The sequence below is a fragment of the Salvelinus fontinalis genome, chromosome 20, assembly GCF_029448725.1.
Source record: "Salvelinus fontinalis isolate EN_2023a chromosome 20, ASM2944872v1, whole genome shotgun sequence".
Classification (NCBI taxonomy): Eukaryota; Metazoa; Chordata; class Actinopteri; order Salmoniformes; family Salmonidae; genus Salvelinus; species Salvelinus fontinalis.
Window position 1 is genome coordinate 6,608,490 of NC_074684.1, and position 26,790 is coordinate 6,635,279.

Consider the following 26,790-nt stretch of genomic DNA (forward strand, 5'->3'; position numbering starts at 1 on the left):
TGGGAAGCATTGGAGTCAACATGGGCCAGCATCCCTGTGGAACGCTTTCGACACCTTGTAGAGTTTGAGCCTGTTCTGAGGGCAAAAGGGGATACAACTCAATAGGAAGGTGTTCCTAATGTTTTGTACACTCAGTGTCCATCAGTGTAACACATTTTGTTCTTGCCCTCTGTTTGTTGCAATTTGTGTTCTGAATATCGTACATGGTTCGACAAAGATAATAGATGGACAAAGAGTTCTCGTGTTTGTAGCTACACATTTATTTATTTATTATTTTATTTACCGTTATTTTACCAGGTAAGTTGACTGAGAACACGTTCTCATTTGCAGCAACGACCTGGGGAATAGTTACAGGGGAGAGGAGGGGGATGAATGAGCCAATTGTAAACTGGGGATTATTAGGTGACCATGATGGTTTGAGGGCCAGATTGGGAATTTAGCCAGGACACCAGGGTTAACACCCCTACTCTTACGATAAGTGCCATGGGATCTTTAGTGACCTCAGAGAGTCAGGACACCCGTTTAACGTCCCATCCGAAAGACAGCACCCTACACAGGGCAGTGTCCCCAATCACTGCCCTGGGGCATTGGGATATTTTTTAGACCAGAGGAAAGAGTGCCTCCTACTGGCCCTCCAACACCACTTCCAGCAGCATCTGGTCTCCCATCCAGGGACTGACCAGGACCAACCCTGCTTAGCTTCAGAAGCAAGCCAGCAGTGGTATGCAGGGTGGTATGCTGCTGGCTACACATAACACATAACACATACACGTAACAATCAGACATAGAGTCGGTGACCGAGGGAGACGGGGACGAGACGTGCGACGGATCATTCCTCTGCACAGTTCAGTGAAAGGTCACTGTTTCAGCGCGGGGATGTACGCTCGCTATTCACCTTCAGGTTATCACACAGGCGTTCGTATCGGCAGAGGCAGCAAACGACACATGACCTGCACGTGCACAACTTCCCAAACACTGATGTTCTTCAACCCTGCTCCTGGAGAGGGATGGCGTGCACACTTTTGTTTTAGCCCAGCACTAACACACCTGATTTAACAAATCGTCAAGCCTTTTCGTTGTTGTCGCTGACAGAGTGGTGTTAGTCCTGGTTTGATCAGAAACCCCGCCCACACATGCTACTGCAGCTCTCCAGGACCAGGACTAAGCAGGGGGGGGGGGGACACTGCAGTGGAAGGTTGCTTATCATGGCATCTCCATGAGGTCTAGGCCTGCGAGTCACCTTCCCAGCTCTCTGTGTGCCGCTCCACTGGCGCATAACTGAACCTGAGATAGAGGACTGCAATTGCAGAGTGGTATTTATTTGCTTGGGCCTCGTACACTTCACACACGCACTATCTGTCGTTCTGCCCCTGAACAAGGCAGTTAACCCACTGTTCCTAGGCCGTCGTTGAAAACAAGAATTTCTTCTTAACTGACTTGCCTGGTTAAATAAAGGTCAAATAAAAAAAATAAAAAAAATGCTCTCTAGATGTTCTCACAAGTGTGTATTTTCTTCTAGTATACAAAAGAAATCAGTGAAACCTTCTGTTTTACAGATACTTTGAAAGAGACTACGCTCCGGATTATAAGTCCACTCCACGCAGCTCTTCTCTAATCTATAGGAGTGTGTCTGTTCGCAGTATATCTGCAGTCGCAGGTCAAAGAGTAAGGAGTGATGGCACAAGATAGTCTTAACGCTCAAACAGAACACTTCTCTCTCTCCCCTCTCCCCCGGCCCCTCTCTCCTTCATATCCTTCTCTCTCAGTCCCCCTCACTCCCTTGCTTCCTCTATCCCCCACCATCCCTCTCTCTCAGATGAACTGTGGCATTGGACTGACGCCAGTTTATCTCTTCTTCCTCCTCTCCTCCAAAGGTCTCCCCCTCCCTCTCCCTCTCCCACCCCCCATTTGAACTGTGTTATCGGCTTGACGGCCCAGTGTTGTGGCGTTCATTGATTCTAGCGCGGCTTCTGTAAAGGCAATTCTGTGTCTGTGGCAGAGCCTTCCTCCGCTGGGGAACAGTAGATTAACTACTGACACTAGATCCATCACACAGAGGCGAGGAGGAGAGGAGAGAGGGAGGAGAAATGGAGAGGAAGGGGTAGAAGAGAAGAGGGGGGGGCGAGGAGAGGGAAGGGAGAAATATAGAGGGGGAGAGGAGGGGAGGGGAGAGGAGGAGAGGAAAGTAGATTGGGTAGAAGAGAGGAGCGAGGGAAGAGGAGAAAGGAGAGATGCAACTGGGGAGACAACGCTGCATCCTCTCTTTAAACTGGGAAGGGGTGGATACATGGGAGGCTAATACATCTGTGTAATGTTCTCTGCAGTGGTTTCAATGGGTTTGTCAGAAAGGGCTGTCATTCCAGTGTCGTGGAAAAAGGTGTTCCCTGGATGGCTACTATAACTTAGTGTATGCACAATGAACATTTGCACCTTCCAGTTTATTAGGTACTTCAGAGAGAAATGCTGCCTAGCTCTTATAGTGCCTTCGGAAAGTATTCAGACCCATTGACTTTTTCGACATTTTGTTACGCTACAGCCTTATTTTCAAATCGATTGAATGAAAAAAATCCTCAGGAATCTACACACAATACCACATAATGACAAATTGAAAACAGGTTTATAGAAATGTTTGCAAATGTATTCAACTTAAAAACTGGAATACCTTATTTGCATACAGTTGAAGTCGGAAGTTTACATACACTTAGGTTGGAGTCATTAAACTCGATTTTCAACCACTCCACAAATTTCTTGTTAACAAACTATAGTTTTGGCAAGTCGGTTAGGACATCTACTTTGTGCATGACACAAGTAATTTTTCCAACAATTGTTTACAGACATATTATTTCACTTATAATTCACTGTATCACAATTCCAGTGGGTCTGAAGTTTACATACACTAAGTTGACTGTGCTTTTAAGCAGCTTGGGAAATTCCAGAAAATTATGTCATGGCTTTACAAGCTTCTGATAGTCTAATTTACATATTTTGAGTCCTACCTTCAAATTCAGTGCCTCTTTGCTTGACATCATGGGAAAATCAAAAGAAATCAGCCAAAACCTCAGAAAAAAAATTGTAGACCTCCACAAGTCTGGTTCACCCTTGGGAGCAATTTTCAAACGCCTAAAGGTATCACGTTCATCTGTACAAACAATAGTACGCAAGTATAAACACCATGGGACCACGCAGCCGTCATACCGCTCAGGAAGGAGACGCGTTCTGTCTCCAAAGATGAACGTGCTTTGGTGCGAAAAGTGCAAATCAATCTCAGAACAACAGCAAAGGACCCTGTGAAGATGCTGGAGGAAACAGGTATAAAAGTATCTATATCCACAGTAAAAACAAGTCCTATATCGACATAACCTGAAAGGCCGCTCAGCAAGGAAGAAGCCACTGCTCCAAAACAGCCATAAAAAAGCCAGACTACGGTTTGCAACTGCACATGGGGGCGAAGATCGTACTTTTTGGAGAAATGTCCACTGATCTGATGAAACAAAAATAGAACTGTTTGGTCATAATGACCATCTTTATGTTTGGAGGAAAAAGGGGGAGGCCTGCAAGAACACCATCCCAACCGTGAAACACGGGGGTGGCAGCATCATGTTGTGGGGGTGCTTTGCTGCAGGAGGGACTGGTACACTTCACAAAATAGATGGCATCATGAGGTAGGAAAATTATGTGGATATATTGAAGCAACATCTCAAGACATCAGTCAGGAAGTCGAAGCTTGGTTGCAAATGGGTCTTCCAAATGGACAATGACCCAAAGCATACTTCCAAAGTTGTGGCTAAATGGCTTCAGGACAACGAAGTCAAGGTATTGAAGTACCAAAAGTTTTCTGCAGCATTGAAGGTCCCCAAGAACACAGAAGAAGTTTGGAACCACCAAGACTCTTCCTTGAAGCTGCCAAAAGTGCTTCAACAAAGCACCGAGTAAAGGGTCTGAATACGTAAATGTGATATATCTGTTTTGAATTTTTTTATAAAGTAATACAAAATCATAAAAAACTGTTTTGCTTTGTCACTATGGGGTTTTGTGTGTGGAGATTGATGAGGGAATTTTTTGAAATACATTTTTAGAATAAGGCTGTAACCTAACAAAATGTCTGAATACGGGTCTGAATACTTTCCGAAGTACCACCTGATTCAAATTATTATCAAAACTGGACTATTTGGAAAAGTATTTTGATAATAGTAGAAAATAATACACTGCTAACATACTGGATGTGTCTTCCTTTGGCAATAACATTTTCCGACTCAGATTACAGAGTAAATAAACACACCAGCCCAGACGTACCTTGGCCATGGCCTGTGAGTTGGTGAGAGTCTCTGAAAGGCGTGGGTAAGTGTAGGAGCTGTAGGGGTGTGTCTGAGGGGGACTCTTAAAGGCCCCGCTGGCCCCGTAGGGCACGTTGGGCTCCTGGAGGCCGGACCCCGACCTGGAGCGCTGTCTGATGGCCGGCGTGGGGCTGGTCTGCATCACGTACGACGACTTGGGCCTCTTCTCGTACTCGTCTCTGGACATGCCGCTGTAGCTCCACTCGCTATCTGGATAGTTGATTTGCTCGCTGTGCAGCGAGGCTCGCGACGGTGTCCCCACCATCGACGCATCCCGGTAGTCCTGACTGGACGAACCGCCTACGGACGCCCGGTAGTACCCCCCTGTCGTGGACCCGGCAGACCCCCCTGCGCTTCCCACCCCGGACCCAGATCCCACCTCGTCGGCCAAGCGCGCCCCTGCCACCTTGCTCTCCAAGTACGTGTGGTAGTCCGGAGGCAGCTTGGCGTAATCGGTCTTCTGAGGCATGGCGTCGGGGTAGAAGGGAACGCGGGTGGCGTGGGTGAGGTGGCCGTTCTGTTTGGGGAAGCGGTAGTGTCTCCCCACGGCCCAGTCCCCATCTAGAGCGAAGCCTTTACCGTCCTTCCTGTAGGGCTCCAGAGAGAAGTCCCTACTGGAGGTGTCCAGGTCACAGGAGTAGCGGGAGTAGTAGTGGCTGAAGCCGTTCTCCTCCGGGGTGTTGGGGTGGGGGTGTGGAGGGTGGTGGGAAGGGGGTTTAGGGGCCCCGGACCCGGCCTGGTGGGGGCCCGTAGGGCTCTCTTTACGCAGGGAGTTGGAACGTGTCACAGAGATGCTGTCGAACTCCTCCAGGAGACCATTGATGGACGTGTCCTTCGGGGGCCGGTTCCCTCGAACGATGGTCTGGGGAACAGACAGTAAACACACAGTTAACGTACTGTAGCTACGCATCGCAGTGAGGGAACCATAGAAATAGAATGGAATAGGAAGATCCATTCTAGTAATTATATTTCTATGAAAGTAACTACCTGCCCATGCACAGTAGATGGACACAGTTAACGTGCTGTAGCTACGCATCGCAGTGAGGGAACCATAGAAATAGAATGGAATGGGAACGTCCATTCTAGTAATTCTATTTCTATGAAAGGAACTACCTGCCCATGCACAGTAGATGGATAATAAGTAGCTATGATGATACAAAAGGAAATATCTGTACTATCAATGGAAATATGAATACAAATTGTACCATTGAGTAACATTCCTCTGAGGTGCTGTGTATTATGTTTTCTGTGATAAAATGAAAATGAGAGAGAACTGAATTCTCTTACAGCAACAATAGGCATCTCCAAAGAGCCTGGTCTTATAGACTAGACGTAACATAGTAAACATATATCCAGGACACTCAAATGAGTACGATATGTTACATTTAGTATGGTTACTTAAGACAGAATATTACTTAAGGCAAAAATGAAATGAGTTAGTCGGGGTGGATGGGTAAGCATATAACACAAACGTTTAGGAATTCAAAGGTTGCGTGCTCAAATCGCATCGCAAACAACTTTAGAGTTTGAGCTAATTAGCAACTTTGCAACTTTACAACTTTTTAGCTACTTTGCAACTACTTAGCGTGTTAGCTAACCCTTCCCCTAACCTTAACCCTTTAACTTAATTCCTAACCCTAACCTTTACCTTAACCTTAGCCTTAAACCCTAACCCTTAGCCACCTAGCTAACATTAGCGTTAGCCACCTAGCTAATGTTTGCCACAACAAATTGTTATTCGTAACATTTCATACTTTTTGCAAATTCGTAACATATTGTACAAATTGCAATTAGTAAGATATTGTACTAATTGGAGTGTCCCGGATTTACTTTTACTATGTTACGTCTACCCCTGAGTCCAAGTCGCCCCACAACCCCCTGTCAGTGTGAGTTGGAGAAAGGACTAAAAGAGCTACCCTGAAATGTGAGAAGAGGAGAAAGCGAAACGTATATTGGTGAAAGATTATGTTCTATCCCATTTCTTTCCCAAAAGATAAGCTTCAATTTCAGTCGGAGGAACTGATCAGGGCACATTAATAATTGTAAAGCGAAAGAAACGCACCCCTGTTTAGGCCAGGTGCTGGCTAGCGGAGTAGAACACTTGAAAAAGACAAGGAGAGCCGCACACTCTAGGAGCTCAGAAGCAATAATTGAATAACATAATAAGCAACATTTTGACAGACATGTGTCTTATACCCTGATGAAGACAGCTTGTCTGTCAAAATGTTAGTTATTAGGTTACTCAATTATTGTTTCTGAGCTCCTAGAGTGTGCGGCTCTCCTTGTCTTTTTCACATGAATCATTGTGACATTTGGTGCACTGCACTTACACCCCGCTTACACACGCACACGCACACACACACACACAGTTGCACACACACATGCACCTCTGCAGGCACGCACACACACATGCACACACACACACACACACAGTTGCACACACACATGTGCCTCTGCAGGCCCGCACACACACATGCACACGCACACACACACACACACACACACACACACACACACACACACACACACACACACACACACACACACACACACCACACACACCACACACACCACACACACCACACACTGCTGCTTCAAACCCCTCATGCAGCTGAAACAACAGCAGCATTGCTCATCCTCTCCTACCCACGGTAAGCTCTTTACACGGCAGTGGCGTGTGTGTGTGGCGGTGTGTGCAGATCTCTGTGAGGGGAATCAAAGCCCTGTGTGTCTCTGCCTCCAGAGGATCAAAACAATGTGAGGTAAAAACATTAGGGCAACCGAGGATGACACAGCTTCTCTCTCTCTCTCTCTCTCTCTCTCTCTCTCTCTCTCTCTCTCTCTCTCTCTCTCTCTCTCTCTCTCTCTCTCTCCTCCTCTCTCTCTCTCTCTCTCTCTCTCTCTCTCTCTCTCTCTCTCTCTCTCTCTCTCTCTCTCTCTCTCTCTCTCTCTCTCTCTCTCTCTCTCTCTCTCTCTCTCTCTCTCTCTCTCTCTCTCTCTCTCTCTCTCTCTCTCTCTCTCTCTCTCTCTCTCTCTCTCTCTCTCGTCTCTCTCTCTCTCTCTCTCTCTCTCTCTCTCTCTACTTGGATTTGGACCTTCTGCTCTATATTCTATAGTTAATGTGTTGTGCCTTGTTCATATTACTTGATCAGGTGTATATACATCTAACGGTGTAACATCAGCACATCAACAGACACACACGACAGCCCGCTCCCCTGTCTGTCACCTAATTGCTACATAGTACATACTGTATGTCATCAACTGTCACATACAGTGCTGTGAAAAAGTATGTGCCCCTTTTCTGATTCTCTGTTTTCTTTCACATATTCTTGATACTGAATGCTCTCAGGTCTTCAACCAAAACCTCATATTAGATAAAGGGAACCTGAGTTTACAAATAACAACAATAGATATGAGGTTCTTACTAAGGAATGCAGTGTTTGGGTTTTTGCCAGGCATAATGGGACCCATCTCATCCAAAAAGTTGACTCAAGTTTGCCAAAATGCACCTGAATGTTCTACGGACAGATGAGTCAAAAGTATAACTTTTTGGACATTTCACAGTAAGAACATCATATCAATGGTCAGGCATGGTGGTGGTAGTGTGAGGGTTTGGGGATGCTTCGCTGCCTCAGGACCTGGACGACTTGCCATCATTGAAGGAACCATGAATTTGGCTCTGTATCAGAGAATTCTACACGAGATTGTCAGGCAATCTGTCTGTGAGCAGAAGCTAAAACGCAGCTGGGTCATGCAGCAAGACAATGATCCAAAACACACAATCAAGTCTACATGAAAATGGCTAAAAAGCAACAAATTTGAAGTTATGGAATGGCATAGTCAAAGTTCAGACCTATTCCAAATTGAGATGTTGTAGCAGGACTTGAAACGGAAGAGTGGGACAAAATACCTCCACAGCGACGTGTGTGACTGATCAACAACTACAGGAAGTGATTGGTTGGCGTCATTGCAGCTGAAGGTGGCACAACCAGTTATTGAGTGTAAGGGGGCAATTACCTTTTCACACAGGGGAATTGAGCGTTGCATAACTTTGTTTATGAAATAAATGAAATAAGTATGTAATTGTTGTGTTATTTGTTCCCTTTCTCTAATATTCGGTTTTGGTTGCAGATCTGATAACATTCAGTATCAAAAACATGCAAAAATAAAGAAAATTAGAAAGGGGGTAAATACTTTTTCATTGCACTGTACGTCCCAAACTGTAGGGGTTGTGTCTGGAAAGTACTGTTTTTCAAAGTGAAATCTGTTAGAAATATATAAAGTTTTGTACAGAACCTTTAGAATCAATTTCTATTCAATTCAAGAGATGAATTGAAATTCTAATTCAGGAATTCAATGTGTAATTTGGGAAGGCTGAATTTAATCATGAACACTCACTAATTCAATTGGCAGGGAGCACTGGAGAGTGTCAATTATTTAATAAAACATTAACCTTGTTTGGTTGAAAATCCATAACCTCTGTATAGGAGACAGAAAGAGAGAGAAATGAGGGAGGGCGAGAGAGAGTGAGAGAGAGAAAGCAAGAGAGAGACGCACGCAAGGTTAATTGTGTGCCAAATCACTGTCAAGCGTCCCGGCATCACGTAAAGTCGGTGCTGGAAATCTTCCCATTATTTTGAATTAAGGGCTGGTAGTTTGGAGTACCTAGCTCTCTCTCTCTCTCTCTCTCTTTCTCCCTTCTTGGTTATTCACAGTGTCTCGGTGGGGACAGCAGCCATATTTCAGAGCGCTGAGACTCTGGCCCATCCGCTGGTGAGAAGCTGTAATAGATCTAGTCTCTATCCCACTGTCTGTATCTTTGTCTTTCTCTCTGTGTCTGTCTGTCCCTCTGTCTGCTCAAGGTAAGCAATGGTAGAGAAGAAGGGCAGACGGGAGAGGGTAAGGCAGAAGGAGGAGAGGATTGGGCAAGAGGAGAAGAGGAGATCTAGTCTTTATGCTGTGTACTTTATGCTGTGTTCCCTTTTGCCCTCAGAACGGCTTCAAACTCTACAAGGTGTCGAAAGTGTTCCACAGGGATGCTGGCCCATGTTGACTCCAATTCTTCCCACAGTTGTGTCAAGTTGTCTGGGTGTCCTTTGGGTGGTGGACCATTCTTGATACACACGGGAAGCGGTTGAGCATTAAAACCCAGCAGCGTTGCAGTTCTTGACACACTCAAACTGGTGTGCCTGGCACCTACTACCATACCCTGTTCAAAGGCACTTAAATCTTTTGTCTTTCCCATTCACTCTCTGGATGGCACACATACACAATCCATGTCTCAATTGCCTCAATTGCCTCTTTAACCTGTCTCCTCCACTTCATCTACACTGATTGAAGTGGATTTTTGAGTGGAATGGCACCGAAGGAGATGGCCGACGTTTTACGATCCTGTCACCAATTGTGCTATTGTGTATGTTTTTTCGCGTTATTTGTAACTTATTTTGTACATAATGTTCCTGCCACCGTGTCTTATGACCGAAAATAGCTTATTTATATCAGGGCAGCGATTACTCACCCCGTACTGGAGGAATTCTTCTTCTTCCACGAGTCGGACGGGAAGGTTTTACTCCAGACACCCGACAAGGCCCTCATCCCCATCATTCACAGGAGGAAAAGAAGGAGATATCGTGGACAACGGTACGGGTGCCTTGTAAGGTGATCTACCTTTACTATCGGTCCTATTAGCCAACGTACAATCAATCGATAATAAAATAGACAACCTACGAGCACGTATATCCTACCAACGGGACATTAAAAACTGTAATATCTTATGTTTCACCGAGTCGTGGCTGAACGACAACATGATTAACATACAGCTGGCGGGTTTTAAGCTTTTTCGACAGGATAGAAGAGCGACCTCTGGTAAGACAAGGGACGGAGGCCATTGTATATATGTAGACAACTGCTGGTGCACGAAATCTAAGGAAGTCTCGAGGATTTGCTCGCCTGAGGTAGAGTATCTCATGATGAGCTGTAGACCACACTATTTACCAAGAGAGTTTAAATCTATATTTTTCGCAGCTGTCTATATACAGTGGGGCAAAAAAGTATTTAGTCAGCCACCAAATGTGCAAGTTCTCCCACTTAAAAAGATGAGAGAGGCCTGTAATTTTCATCATAGGTACACTTCAACTATGACAGACAAAATGAGGAGAAAAAAAATCCAGGAAATCACATTGTAGGATTTTTAATGAATTTATTTGCAAAGCACTCCCTCGCCCTCCATTTAGCAAATCTGACCATAATTCTATCCTCCTGATTCCTGCTTACAAGCAAAAACTAAAGTGGGAAGCACCAGTGACTCTGTCAATAAGAAAGTGGTCAGATGAAGCAGATGCTAAGCTACAGGACTGTTTTGCTAGCACAGACTGGAATATGTTCCGCGATTCTTCCGATTGCATTGAGGAGTATACCACATCAGTCACTGGCTTCATCAATAAGTGCATCGATGACATTGTCCCTACAGTGACCGTACGTACATACCCCAACCAGAAGCCATGGATTACAGGCAACATCCGCACTGAGCTAAAGGGTAGGGCTGCAGCTTTCAAGGAGCAGAACTCTAAGCCGGAAGCTGATAAGAAATCCCTCTATGCCCTCCAACGAATCATCAAACAGGCAAAGCATCAATACAGGACTAAGATTGAATCGCACTACACCGGCTCCAATGCTTATCGGATGTGGCAAGGCTTGCAAACTATTACAGACAACAAAGGGAAGCACACCCATGAGCTGCCCAGTGACACGAACCTACCAGACAAGCTAAATTACTTCTATGCTCGCTTCGAGGCAAGTAACACTGAAACATGCATGAGAGCACCAGCTGTGCGACTGTGTGATCACGCTCTCCGTAGCCGATGTGAGTAAGACCTTTAAACAGGTCAACATTCACAAGGCCGCAGGGTCAGACGGATTACCAGGACGTGTACTCCGAGCATTCACTGACCAACTGGCAAGTGCCATCACTGACATTTTCAACCTGTCCCTGACTGAGTCTGTAATACCAACATGTTTCAAGCAGACACCATAGTCCCTGTGCCCAAGAACATTGAGGTAACCTGCCTAAATGACTACCGACCCGTAGCACTCACATCTGTTGCCATGAAGTGCTTTGAAAGGCAAAGCTCACATCAACACCATTATCCCAGAAACCCTAGACTCACTCCAAATTTCGTACCGCCCCAACAGATCCACAGATTATACAATCTCTATTGCACTCAACATTGCCCTTTCCCACCTGGACAAAAGGAACACCTATGTGAGAATGCTATTAATTGACTACAGCTCAGCATTCAACACCATAGTGCCCTCAAAGCTCATCACTAAGCTAAGGAGCAACTGGATCCTGGACTTCCTGACGGGCCGCCCCCAGGTGGTAAGGGTAGGGAACAACACATCCGCCACGCTGATCCTCAACACGGGGGAACCTCAGGGGTGGGTGCTTAGTCCCATCCTGTACTCCCTGTTCACTCATGACTGCATGGCCAAGCACAACTCCAACACCATCATTAAGTTTGCCGATGACACAACAGTGGTAGGCCTGATCATCGACAACGATGAGTCAGCCTATAGGGAGGAGGTCAGAGACCTGGCTGTGTGGTGCAGGGACAACAACCTCTCCCTCAACGTCATCAAGACAAAGAAGATGATTGTGGACTACAGGAAAAGGAGGACCGGGCACGTCCCCATTCTCTTCGACGGGGCTGTAGTGGAACAGTTTGAGAGTTGCAAATTCCTTGGTGTCCACATCACCAACAAACTATCATGGTCCAAACACACTAAGACAGTTGTGAAGAGGTCACGACAAAGCCTATTCCCCCTCAGGAGACTGAAAAGATTTGGCATGGGTCCTCAGATCCTCAAAAGGTTCTACAGCTGCAGCATCGAGAGCATCCTGACTGGTTGCATCACTGCCTGGTATGGCAACTGCTCGGCCTCCGACCTCAAGGCACTACAGAGGGTAGTGAGTATGGCCCAGTACATCACTGGGGCCAAGCTTGCTGCCATCCGGAACCTCTACACCAGGCGGTATCAGAGGAAGGCCCTGAAATTGTCAAAGACTCCAGACACCCTAGTCATAGACTGTTCTCCCTGTTACCACACAGCAAGCGGTACCGGAGCGCCAAGTCAAGGTCCAAAAGGCTTATTAACAACTTCAACCCCCAAGCCATAAGACTCCTGAACAGCTAATCAAAGGGCTACCCAGACCCCTCTTTTACACTGCTGCTACTCTCTGTTTATTATCTATGAATAGTCACTCTACCTACACGTACATATTACCTCAATTACCTCGACTAACCGGTGCCCCCGCACATTGACTCTGTACCGGTACCCCCTATATATAGCCACTTGTTACTTTTATTTTCTATTTTCTAAGTTTTACTTAACATTTATTCATAGATTTTTAAAGCATTGTTGGTTAAGGGCTTGTAAGTAAGCATTTCACTGTAAGGTCTACTACACCTGTTGTATTCCGAGCATGTGACAAATACAATTTGATTTGATTTGATTTAACTTGGATTCACCTGGTCAGTCTGTGTCATGGAAAGAGCATTGGAAATGTTTTGTACACTCAGTGTATGTCTGTCTGCTCAATGTACGCACTGGGAGAGAGGAGGGAGGAGGAGGGAGGGCATGGGGAAGGGAAGGAGGAAGAGGGAAAGGGAGGAGAGAAGTAGAGGCAAGACAGTGAGGGGAGAGGAGCAGGCAGGACAGGGAGACAGGGGAGCACGAGAGTGGTGTGGTGGTGAGGGGAGGACAGGGGATGGGGGGGATGAAAAATTAGGCTCATTGGGAGATAAGGGCGATTAACCTTGGAGGTAATGAAGGAGGGGAGAGAGGGAAGAGAAGAGAAGGAGGGAGAAATGGAGGGATGGGGGGGGGCGATTAATGAGGTTGCCCTCTGGGTAACTCTTGCCTATAGCCCAGTTTTAGAGCCTACGGTTCACTGGCCACAGCCCTGGGACAATCACACACACACCACCCTCCTCTCCAAGCCGTTCCTCTCAACTATTATTTAATTCTACATCTCAGTGGGAGATGCTGGTTGTATACAAATTGGGGTCATGTAATTCTTGTCATATATTGGATTCTTGTCATACTGTATATTCCTAGTGGGTACATACTGACACAGGTGTGTCTCCTCCTCCGCTCCCTCGTCTCCATTTGTCACACACTGATGCATTGCACCTACAGTAAACACACCTTAACACACTCTCCCCAACAGCTCCTCCACAACCGTCTCGCACACCCTCACACCCTCACACGCAACCTCAGGGGCCACTGGAAAACAACACTAAAACACAATTTGGACATGTTTTGTTGGTTTCATCCAAATTATGATGATGCAAATTACTCACCCACTCTCTATGCTCCTCTTTGTCTTTCTCTCTTTCTCACCGAGGGCTTTTTTCTGTCACGACTTACACAGCAGAGAATACCCACGCACACACACACACGCAGGCAGGCACGCACGCACGCGCGCACACACTGTGATACTGAAGTATCAATAAACAATCTCTGGACGGTAGTGTATTCCTTCCATTTTTTGTGAGACAATGTCGAAAGGCCCTTGAGACCCGGGACAAATAACCCTTTTACAACTCTACTTCATGGCTCCCTACTGTATCATTGATCTAACGAGGGACAAATTAGGCTGCAAATTATGCTTTAAAGGAGCCTTTTGCATAACTAGAGATCAAGGATGTTGATACAAAAAGAGTATTGATAGGAGCAGGACATATTATGATCACATTATGTATAAGTTCCCTTCATTTGCTTATAAGGTTTGACAAACCATTCTCCCAAAGTCATTTTCAAACTTAATAAAGCATACGTAAATGGTGCTTCAGGCCTTTGTGTTCTTGTAATGCTATGTTATTAAGTAGTTCAATTCAACCTCTGTATGTCACACCATTCTGTACGCTTGCTCAACATCTTCCTCTACTGTTCTGTTCAGTAGCCTGAGGATGTTTACTCCTCCAGCTCCCTCTACTGGTCATTGTTGGTAACAATAATTGTCTGACTGACTTGACTGTCCAGAACACAGTGCAGGGCCAGGACAAGATCACGGTGGGTGCTACGGATAAGTCCTACCAGATGACCCGGGCGAGGATGTCTCAGGTGGAGAAGGAGATCTGGAGCCACTCGTCCATCAAGATCAAACCAGGGGACACACATAATGGGAAGATTAACTCCAGGGGCCACATAACGCAGTAAGACTAAGGGTGCATCCCAAATGGCACCATATTCCCAATATAGTGCACTACTTTAGACCAGGGCCCTATTCCCTATATAGTGCACTACTTTAGACCAGAGCCCTATAGAATTCAAACCCTGCTCAGACACAGCGTCCAAGTGCTGTAGCATACAGTACATGACCGAAAAGGTGCTGGATCGAATCCCCAAGTTGACAAGGTAAAAATGTGTCATTCTGCCCCTGATCAAGGCAGTTAACCCACTGTTCCCCCAGGTGCCGGCGACGTGGATGTCGATTATGGCAGCCTGCTGCACCTTTCTGGTTGGGTTAAATGTGGAAGACACATTTCAGTTGAAGGCATTCAGTTGTGCAACTGACTAGGTGTCCCCCTGATCCTAGCCTAGGTTATTCTGCCCCCTGCAGGTTTGTAACAGTAATGCAGCTCAAATTCAAGCTGTAAGTTTTTTGGGGTCTTATGTACTGTACGGGATACACATGGTATACACCATCCAACGAAATGGGAAGAGCCACTGTTACATTTAATCGTTGCATGAATGAAAAGGGACAGCACACAAAAACACTCCAGGCAGGCACAGATCTAGGATCAGCTAACTCTCCCTAAATCCTAACCTCATCCAATCTGACCTGAGATCAGTCTCTCGGGTTGACATTATCCTACTCCGTTTTTTACAAAACGACACAGCGAGTACATTGTGCAGCTCTTGAAACAGTATTACGTTGTGGTTTGAGTTTCCGAGAACACGAGATTGAGTTTCCGAGAACACGACGTGTCTATTAGAGACAGAAGAGCTGACCTCTTTCCTCGGGGCGTGCTGCCTGTTAGTTAATAACCTTCCTCTTACATTCACCAATCCCCTCATTAAAAGCAGCTAATATCACCACTATCATCATCATCATGCTCCTATGGAATAGTGGTGAGACTCAACACCATTAGAACACAAAACATTGGAAGAATACCCGTCTCAGAATACCACTATTATAGGAATAGAATCAAGCGTTGACAGTAGAACGTGTGGTAAAACTGATAAGCTGTCATGTCCACGAAGAGAAGCTCATGAACTGAAATTATACAGTAATGGGAGAGAGAGGGGGAGAGAGAGAGAGAGAGAGAGAGAGAGAGAGAGAGAGAGAGAGAGAGAGACGGAGAGAGAGAGAGAGAGAGAGAGACAGAGAGACAGAGAGACAGAGACAGAGACAGAGAGAGAGAGAGAGAGAGAGAGAGACAGAGAGAGAGACAGAGAGAGAGACAGAGAGAGAGAGAGAGAGAGAGAGAGAGCGAGAGAGAGAGAGAGAGAGAGAGAGAGAGAGAGAGAGAGAGAGAGAGAGAGAGAGAGAGAGAGAGAGAGAATGGGGGAAGGTGTGTGTGTGTGAGAGAGAATAAGAGAGGTATGTGAGGTGATGTTCAAATCAAAATCAAATCAATGTTTATTAATCGTTTACACCGTTTTGCATACGTTATTGCAGGTGCAGCAAAATGCTCATGTTTCTAGCTCCAACAGTGCAGCAATATCTAACAATACAATGACAATACACACACAATCCAAAAGTTTCAAAAAATAACAAGAAATATGACCAATATAGATATGACCAATATCAGGACGAATAATGTCAGTCTGGAATATGAATATATATGTATATGAATTGTGTGTATTGACAGTATATAATAGAACAGGTGTGTATAGCAGTAGTTATATAGGATGAGCCATGACTAGAATACAGTATATAGGCTTAAATATAAAGTGGGTAAAACAATATGTAAACATTATTAAAGTGATCAGTGTTCAATGACTATGTTGCGCTGTTCGTTAGTGCTTGGCTACTTGCCAAACTTTTCGCTTTTTTACTTTTAATAACTGTTTAATCAAACTGTATTTAACCCATTTACCAATGTCTTAGTTTTGTCCTCACTGAACTTTCTCTCCCCGGACACTTTATCTGGACATGGATCTACAGGACCTCCACCAGCCAAAAAAGCTAAGTAACATTAGGCTTTCTAATTGAAGTTGCTCATAATATGCAGGAGAACTATCTCCTTACGGTGAGGATAGTCGAGTTGCAAGCCTGGCTTCAGACGCAATCATTAGGCAAGGGCAATTTAAGTGTAGGACAGGATGAAACAGCATCTGTACCACCAGTAAGTACAGGGTTAATCCCCCTACACAATTTTCTCATGGCTTCTGTACAAAACATTTGGGGGTCAACAAGGGTTCTTCTAAGATCCTCAAAGTTCTACGAAGAACCTTAGAGTTCTTGGCACTGAAAATGGCCCCCAAAAGGTTCTTCCAAGAAACCAATAGGAGGTGGGGTTCATTGAGGAACCTCCTTAGTTGGTGGGAGTTCTTGCAGGAACCTAACTGTCCAACTGAAACACTTGGATTTGAATTTGAAAGGACAGCAGGAACTTAGATAACCAACGTCGCCATGACATCGCCTACAAGCATTATCTGGCATTTTGGTAGAAGAGTCAAAATGCCTCTACACTAGAGCGTAAAAAGTGTCACAGTTTCCTCACTAAATGAGCCTAAAACCAAGTTTGGTGTTAGTGCTTGACTCGCTCTCAACTTCTAGTTTTCTGCAAAGACCCACGAGGAGCTTTACAACAAAGAGGAACTACTTGACAAGTGGGAGGCTGAGATCTTTGCCAACATACAAGGTGATTATCTCTATCTATAGACAGACAGACAGGCTGGCAAAGCAAATAAAATTGTGTTAGTCACATACACATATTTAGCAGATGTTATTGCGGGTGTAGTGAAATGCTTGTGTTCCTAGCTCCAAAAGTGCAGTAGTATCTAACGTGCAGCGTCACGCAACACGTCAGCATGAAACATACATCATCAGAGCGTGCAACAGAACATTGTACTCTCTACACTCGGTTTGTTGTTTATATTACATATATTTTTCATTAAATCGATTTTATTCAGAACTAAAGTTTTGTTGCTAAGGATTCCACGACGCGGTTAGCCTTTACGGCTTGGACTGCAAGTTTGTGTTCCATTTTTTTGCATGGATTCCGCGAGTGCTAACTGGGTGTACTACAGACACCTTTCGTCGTCGTGGGAAAGACTCATTGTTATCTTTTCGTAAAACAACTGGTTGCAGTAAAGAGTCAACCTGGATACTAAGGAGATCGTGAGGGAAATCGACGAGTACCAACAACTTTACGCTATGAAGGAACAACATACTCCATCATGGAAAAATCCGACTACCTCACAAAAGAACTTAAACCCGACAAAAAAAAAAATTCTTTTTTAGCTACAAACACAGACGATTTACTTACCGTTGAAGTAGAGGCTAGTGCTCTGGCTGGAATCCATGTAACACTGGAAAAGTTGTGTGAGGAGGTAGCAGGGCTGAGGGGGAGTTTGGAATTTAGCCAGAGTGAAATTCTTACGCTCCAAGCAGAGAACAAGGCACTCACAGCTAAGTTAAAAATCTATGATTCTAACATGAATTGTCTACTCAGGGAAAATAGGGTGATGAAGGAGTCGCTACTAGACATACAAATAGATTTCCTATAGAGACTGTAAACAAGCTGGCTTTCCACCGAGTACACAGACTTGGAGCTTGGAGCGACAAGACCAAGGATCCCCGACCGATCATCGTTAAATTTGAACACTACCAACAAAAGGATCTGATCAAAAGCCGGGAAGGGAGCTTAAAGGGACCAAATTTCCAAGGGAGATAAACGAACAACGTAAGAGACTGTATCTGGTGCAAAAGCAACAACGGGAGAGGGGTAAGCGTGCCTTTCTCATTGTGGAAAAACTCTTTATAGATGGACAGCTATTCCGAGACAGCTCCATAACACCGTGGCTGTACTAAATTCTACAGGGACTTCACGTTACGAAAAACAGAAAGTATGGGAACTGTTTAAAATATCTGAACACTATGAAGTGGATATGAACACACACATACTCAATTACATGCTCGCATACACATACGGACTTATACCGTGAGGGGAAAAACACTTTCACCCAGTTGTCCTCTGAATCATTCAGATGTTCATTGGCAAACTTCAGACGGGAATGTATATGTGCTTTCTTGAGCAGGGGGACCTTGCGGGCGCTGCAGGATTTCAGTCCTTCACGGCGTAGTGTGTTACCAATTGTTTTCTTGGTGACTATGGTCCCAGCTGCCTTGAGATCATTGACAAGATCCTCCCGTGTAGTTCTGGGCTGATTTCTCATCGTTCTCATGGTCACTGCAACTCCACAAGGTGAGATCTTGCATGGAGCCCCAGGCCGAGGGAGATTGACAGTTCTTCTCACCAAGCTGCTTGGCGATGGTGTTGTGTTTTTCTGGATTTTTGTTGTTGTTATTCTGTCTCTCACTGTTCAAATAAACCTACCATTAAAATTATAGACTGATCCTTTCTTTGTCAGTGGGCAAACGTACAAAATAAGCAGGGGATCAAATACTTTTTTCCCTCACTGTACATACACACACACCTGATCTCGCTCTCTTCTCTCACTCTCTTTCTTTTCTCTTCTCTCACTCTCTATTGTCAAAAACTGTTTTATGAATGAATTTTCTTGTTTGTCTATCTTTTTTATGCATTTGTCTACAAGTTTATAAATGTTTACAACAAGCAAGGGGAAGATATCAGAATTGGAGCATTGGGGAATAATAACATATTGTACGGAATATATTTGTACTGTAGTGTAGCCGTCTCTAGAGTAATGCAAGGTCTCTTTCATGATCGTGTGAAACGTCAATTGCTATGGAAAAGCTGGGATGTGTTTTTCAATGATATTAAAGGTAATTATGATGCAACGATGACGGTGATACGATATGGATTACAATTATCATCATGAATATTAAGGCTATACGCACTACATGTTACACACATAGACACTCAACCATGCAAATTGGCGGAGTTATTATTTATTTGGACATCACACATTATAGTCTTACTCTTCTACAGACATCGTACACACTCTCACTAAATCACATTCAATATCATACACATCAACCTACTCAGATTTACTACACACATAATATCTTGTTTCAATTTTCTAACCTCTGAGGCATTGGCTCACAGGCAAACAGGCAAGGGAATAAAACAAATATTGCTAGAACCTATTTCTTGGATTCTAAATATCAGACATTTGAAAGCTCTAGTTTTGACCATCATAATATCTCTGATGGCAGTAACTTTACAAGCACTAATTATGGTCAATTTAGACTGACAATAGTATCTAGTTATGGTAAGGGGTGAAATATGTAGAGCCAGTTATAATTGTAATGGTTTAGCAGATTATAAAAAAAGAAGATCAGTCTTTACGTGACTAAAAGAAAAGGAATATAACATATACTGTTTACAGGAAACTCACTCTACATCCTTAGATGAAGTTGTGTGGAAAAAGGAATGGGGTGGTGAAATTTTTTTCTGTCATGGACAAAGGAACTCAAAAGATGTGATGATATTAATTAACAAAAATTTCGATCTGAATGTGCAAATAGTCAGGAATGATTCGCAAGGAAGGTGGATCTTTTTGAATATGAAAGTGGACAAAAAATAAATTTGACTCATTAAACTATATGGTCCAAATCAGGATGAATGATCCATACTTCTTCAAAACATTTATACCAACTTATTGAATTTACAGGCAACAAATGATCATACCATTATGGTAGGAGATTATAACATAGTGTTAAAACTTCATAGGGATAGGGGGCAGCATTTCGACTTTGAACAAATTGCGTGCCCAAACGAAATTTCCTCCTACTCTGTCCCAGAAGGTAATACATGCATATTATTATTACTCTTGTATAGAAAACACTCTGAAGTTTCTAAAACTGTTTGAATTATTTCTGTAAGTATAACATAACTAATTTGGCAGACAAAAACGTGAGAAGAGGTCAAAACAGAAAATGAGAAGTCGATTTTCAAAACAGTGTCAAATGAGACCCATTGTAGATATGGCTGAACAAACACTGCCTAGGGCTTCCACTAGATGTCGTCGTCTTTAGATTTTAGTCTTGTTATTCTACTATAAGGGAGGGGCTCAGAAGAGCTGTTCTAGTGAGTGGTCGTCAGATTTTTCAGTCAGGATTTGCGCGCGAGGGAGAGAGAGAGCTCTCGTTCCAATGCTCTTTCTACAGACAATGAAATTCTCCGGTTGGATCCTTATTGATGATTAATGTAAAACACATACTAAATATGGATTGCAAACATCATTTGACCTGTTTCTACGACCTGTAACGGAACTTTTTGAATTTTTGCCTGGAGGTTTGCTCGTGCGTCATGAAAATGGATTCGTGGGCTGAACATGCTAACAACAAGTGGCTAAATGATGGGCTTTATGGAACTTTTCAGTCATTTATTGTCGATTTGGGAATCCTGGGAGTGCCTTCTGATGAAGTTATTCGAAGGTAAGTGCATATTTATAGTGTTTTTGTAGCTTTTGTTGACGCCAAAATAGTGACTATTTCTTTGGCTGGTTGGGGCTCTGGGCGCCGTTCTCAGATTAATATTTTTCCGTAAAGTTTATTTTGAAATCTGACACATCGGTTGCATAGAGGATAAGTTTATCTTTAATTATGTGAATAACACTTGCATCTTTTATCAATGTTTATTATGGGTATTTCTGTAAAATCACCAGATGTTTTGGAATCAAAACATTACTGCACATAACGCGCCAATGTAAACTGAGATTTTTTTTTATATATATATGCACATTATCGAACAAAACATAAATGTATTGTGTAACATGATGGTATATGACTCATCTGATGAAGATTTTCCAAGGTTAGTGAATAATTCTATCTCTATTTGTGGGTTTTGTATAAGCTACCTGTGCTGTGAAAGAAATGTCTGTGTTTTTTTGGATTTGGTGGTGAGCTAATATAAATATACGTGATGTTTTCGCTGTAAAACATTTAAAAAATCGGACATGTTGGCTGGATTCACAAGATGTTTATCTTTCATTTGCTGTGTTGGACTTGTTAATGTGTGAAAGTTGAATATTTCAAAAAAATATTTTAGAATTTCGCGCGCTGCCTTTTCAGTGGAATGTGTGTGGGGGGGGGGGGGTTCCGCTAGCGGTCCAGTCCTAGACAGGTTGTTAAGTACTTCAATGGACCGTGAAGGTAATCACTCTACAAACTATCATCAACATCCCACGTGGACGGGGATATTGGAAATTCTATCAAAGTATACTGGAGGACAACATATTTTTATCTAAGACAAAAAAAATGATAACTATAATTTTTCCAATATAGGTTCAGCAAATCCCCTTACTCTTTGCGATATCTTTAAATGTATTTTAAGAGATCATTCAATTCAATATTCATCAATAACAAAAAAGCAGTTTCTGGCTAAAGAGACAAGACTAACAAGGGAAATCCATGAACTAATAGTACAGGTAGATAGCAATAAAAACGATACTACAGATATATAAAATAAGTTAGAAGAAAAACAAAAAGAACTTGAGGAACTTATTCAAAAACAATCTAAAGTAATCTATTACAAAAATACAGCAAACTGGATGGAATATGGAGAAATTTTCACAAAATTCTTCCTGGAACTCCAATACAGGATCGCTAACAAAAAGAATTTGCCGAAACTCGTTACTGAAGACGGAGTCATCTATGATTCTCCGAATTAAATTTTAAAAGAGAAAGCTAATTATTTTAGGCAGATGTTCTCTTTTAGGCAGATGTCCCCTCCTCTCCCACTGAAAGAAGATTATGGTAAGGAATTCCTTCCAAATAATTTGAAAAAAAACTTTTTGAGGCTATTAAATCCTTTCAGTCTGGAAAAACCCCAGGGCTTGATGGCATACCGGTAGAGGTATATCAAGCCTTTTTTGATATTCTAAAAGCTCCATTGTTAAATTGTTCTAACTACTCCTATAGAAATGGTAGTAGAAACTGTAGCACTAAGAATTAAAAGGGTTTTACCAGGTATTGTCCATTCTGATCAGACAGGTTTCTTACGTCGACGATACATTGGAGATAATATACGACAACTACTAGAAATAATAGAACATCATGAAACATCTAAGAAGCCAGGCCTGGTATTTATAGCGGATTTTGAAAAAGCATTTGATAAAATAAGACTGGATTTTATTTATAAATGCCTGGATTTTTTTCAATTTCGGTGATTCTCTTATAAAATGGGGAAAAATAATGTATAGCAACCCCAGGTGTAAAATAATAAATAGCGGCTACTTCTCAGAGAGTTTTGAATTGTCAAGAGGTATAAACAAGGGTGTCCGCTGTCAACATATCTATTCGTTATGGCCATCGAAATGCTAGCTGTTAACCTCTCTGGGATCGCGGGACGCTTGCGTCTCAACAGCCTGTTAAAATGTAGAGCGCCAGATTCAAAAAAATTATATAAAATTAAACTTGATTAAATCACACATATAAGATACCAAATTAAAGCTACACTCGCTGTGAATCCAGCCAACATGTCAGATTTCAAAAAGGCTTTTCGGCGAAAGCATAAGATGCTATTATCTGATGATAGCCCAATGTAAACAAGAGAGTGTAGCCTATTTCAACCATGCTGGAGCTACTCAAAACGCAGAAATAAAATATAAAACATGCATTACCTTTGACGAGATTCTTTTGTTGGCACTCCAATATGACCCATAAACAACACAAATGGTCCTTTTGTTCGATTAATTCCGTTCATATATATCCAAATTGTCCATTTATTTGGCGCCGTTGTACCAGAAAAAGCATCGTCCAATTTGCACAGTCACGACAAAATATCTAAAAAAATTACCTCTAAACTTTGCCAAAACATTTCAAAGTACTTTTGTAATACAACTGTAGGTATTTGTAAACATTAATAATCGATCAAATTGAAGACGGGTCAATCTGTTTTCAATACAGGATATCAACAAACTCACGGTACTTTTTCAAGTCTTGCTCAACTCTCAAACATAAATACAAGACGTCACTCCACTTCCGGGTCAATATCTTTCTCAGTTCTCTAATGAAAAACCTTAACCTTTTTCCATACAATGGCGACATCCAGTGGAAGCAGTAGAAACTGCGTGGATAGTGATTAGAATTCTGGTTTGCCCATGAGAACCCATTGAACACACAATGACTTAAAAAAAAGGTTGGTCCTCAGGGTTTTGACTGCTATATAAGTTCTGTTATACTTACAGATATGATTCCAACACTTTTAGAAACTTCAGAGTGTTTTCTATCCAAATAGACTAATGATATGCATATCTTATATTCTGGGGATGAGTAGAACGAAGTTGAAATTGTGCACGCTATTTTCCATATGTGAAAACTCTACCCCCTATCCCCAAGAAGTTAAAATCAGATCGAATAACAACATTAGAGGATAAAAATCCAAGGCTTAAAAACAAAGGTATCCATGTATGCCGATGACTCAAGTTTTATATTAAGTCCGGAAGCTAGATCCCTGCAATGTCTCATTGAAGATATAGACAACTTTTCTGTACTCTCTGGACTAAAACCTAATTATGATAAGTGTACAATATTACATATTGGATCTTTCAAAAATACAACCTTTACATTACCCTGCAGTTTACCTATAAAATGGGCTGATGGTGAAGTAGACATACTTGGTATTCATATCACAAAATATATAAATAAGCTCTCCACAATGAATTTCAATAGAAAACTAAAAAAGACAAGATCCTGCAACCATGGAGCGGTAAATACCTGTCTAGTAATGGAAAAATTTCCCTGATTAACTCCGTAGTCATATCTCAGTTTACTCACTTACTTATGGCGCTGCCTACTCCTGATGATTTGTTTTTCAAATCATATGAGCAAAAAATATTTTGCTTTATTTGGGACGCTAAACCAGCCAAAATAAATCGTGCCTATCTATATAATGAATATGAATTGGGTGGGTTGAGATCACTAAATATAAAAGCACTAAACCTCTCTCTAAAAGCTTCCCTTATTCAAAAGTTTTACTTGAACCCTAAATGGTTCTCAAGTAGATTACTAAGAAAAGCTCATCCATTGTTTAAAAATTTCTCATTTTCGATTAATTGAAAATTATACTTTTTTCAAAGTATCTCTCTTTTTCAAACAAGCATTCCAGAGCTGGCTACAATTTCAAATTCATCCCCCTGAAAAGTTACACCAAATATTATGGCCAAACTGTAACGGTCGTCGGATGAAGAAGGATCGGATCAAAGCGCAGCGTGGTAAGTGTTCATGATTATTTATTTAACTGAACACTGAGACAAAATTACAAAATGTAACAACACGAAACAGAACTGTCTGGTGCAGACACAAAACAGAAAACAACTACCCACAAAACACAGGTGGCAAAAGCTGCCTAAGTATGATTCTCAATCAGAGACAACGATAGACAGCTGCCTCTGATTGAGAACCACACCCAGCCAAACACAAAGAAATACAAAACATAGAAAATGAACATAGAATGCCCACCCAAATCACACCCTGACCAAACCAAAATAGAGACATAAAAAGCTCTCTACGGTCAGGGCGTGACACAAACTCAAATGGGCTGGTTGATAAAATACCTGTATTTATGGGAAAAATGTTTGAAAAGGGTATTTTGTTCTAAAACTATATTGAAAATTGGAATGGTAGAGTTATGTCCTTTGTACGGGAAGGTCTGCTCAATCTAAGAGTACAACCAATTGATTACAGCATTACCCAAAAAATGGAGGAGGCAGGTGGCAGCGGGAGGAGGTAGGGAACTGGTCTGTCTGCCCAGTGTAAAGGATCAAAACTGTCGGAGGAATAAAAATAGCATAAATAGGAAAGTATACCAGTTTCATTTGAGAAGCAGGATGTTGAAAACTGTACCATACAAATTACAAAACAGTTGGGAAGAGATTTTTGATATACCGATTCCATGGTACAGGGTGTATGAGTTGCTATATAAAACAATACAAGATTCAAAACTCCGTGCTGTTCAGAAAAAAATTATTATATAGAATTCTTGCCACCAACAAAATGTTAAATATTTAGGGCATAAAATCATCGAAGCTCTGCAGATTTTGTTGTGAGGATACAGAATCAATAGACCATTTGTTTTGGTATTGCAGGTAGCCTGTTTCTGGTCTCAGGTTCAGGAAAAGCTGAAAATGCATAGCATTGATCTAAAATTGACCCTAGAAATAGTGCTGTTAGGAGATCTGGAGAGACTGGGTCAGTCAATTATTAATATACCAATACTCTTAGTAAAAGTATTTATCTTCAACTCGCAATCTGTGGATTCTATTCGATTAGATATATTGAAATTGTATGTTAAACATCACAGCATAGTTGAAATATATAAACTCAGCAAAAAAAGAAACGTCCTTTTTCAGGACCTTGTCTTTCAAAGATAATTCATAAAAATCCAAATAACTTCACAGATCTTCACTGTAAAGGGTTAAAACACTGTTTCCCATGCTTGTACAATGAACCGTAAACAATTAATGAACATGCACCTGTGGAACAGTTGTTAAAACCCTAACAGCTTACAGACGGTAGGCAATTAATGTCACAGTTATGAAAGCTTAGGACACAAAAGAGGCCTTTCTACTGACTCTGAGAAACACCAAAAGAAAGATGCCCAGAGTCTCTGCTCATCTGCGTGTATGTGCCTTAGGCATGCTGCAAGGAGGCATGAGGACTGCAGATGTGGCTAGGGCAATAAATTGCAATGTCTGCACTGTGAAACGCCTAAGACAGCACTACAAGGAGACAGGACGGACAGCAGATCGTCCTTGCAGTGGCAGACAACGTGTAACACCTGCACAGGATCGGTACATCTGAACATCACACCTGTGGGACAAAAACTGCCCGAGTTACACCAGGAACGCACAATCCCTCCATCAGTGCTCAGATTGTCCGCAATAGGCTGAGAGAGGCTGGACTAAGGGATCGTAAGCCTGTTGTAAGGCAGGTCCTCACCAGACATCACCGCCAACAACGTTGCCTGTGGGCACAAACCCACCGTTGCTGGACCAGACAGGACTGACAAAAAGTGCTCTTCACTGACGGGGGTGATGGTCGGATTCACGTTTATCGTTAAAGGAATGAACGTTACACCGAGGCCTGTACTCTTGAGCGGGATCGATTTGGAGGTGGAGGGTCCGTCATGGTCTGGGGCGGTGTGCCACAGCATCATCGTACTGAGCTTGTTGTCATTGCAGGAAATCTCAATGCTGTACGTTACAGGGAAGACATCCTCCTCCCCCATGTTGTACGCTTCCGGCAGGCTCATCCTGACATGACCCTCCAGCATGACAATGCCACCAGCCA

At 42.7% G+C, this 26,790-nt stretch overlaps 1 protein-coding gene across 4 annotated transcripts in view; it reads right to left on the reverse strand.

The window, feature by feature from the left end:
• The window catches only part of LOC129817201 (serine/threonine-protein kinase PAK 5-like), a 110,210-nt gene that overhangs the window by 22,333 nt on the left and 61,087 nt on the right, over positions 1-26,790 (reverse strand). For all 4 annotated transcript variants that reach the window (XM_055872213.1, XM_055872210.1, XM_055872212.1 and 1 more), the window contains one exon: positions 4,294-5,196. In XM_055872213.1, the coding sequence (XP_055728188.1) occupies positions 4,294-5,196 (903 nt within the window). The remainder of the gene's footprint in view (positions 1-4,293; positions 5,197-26,790) is intronic.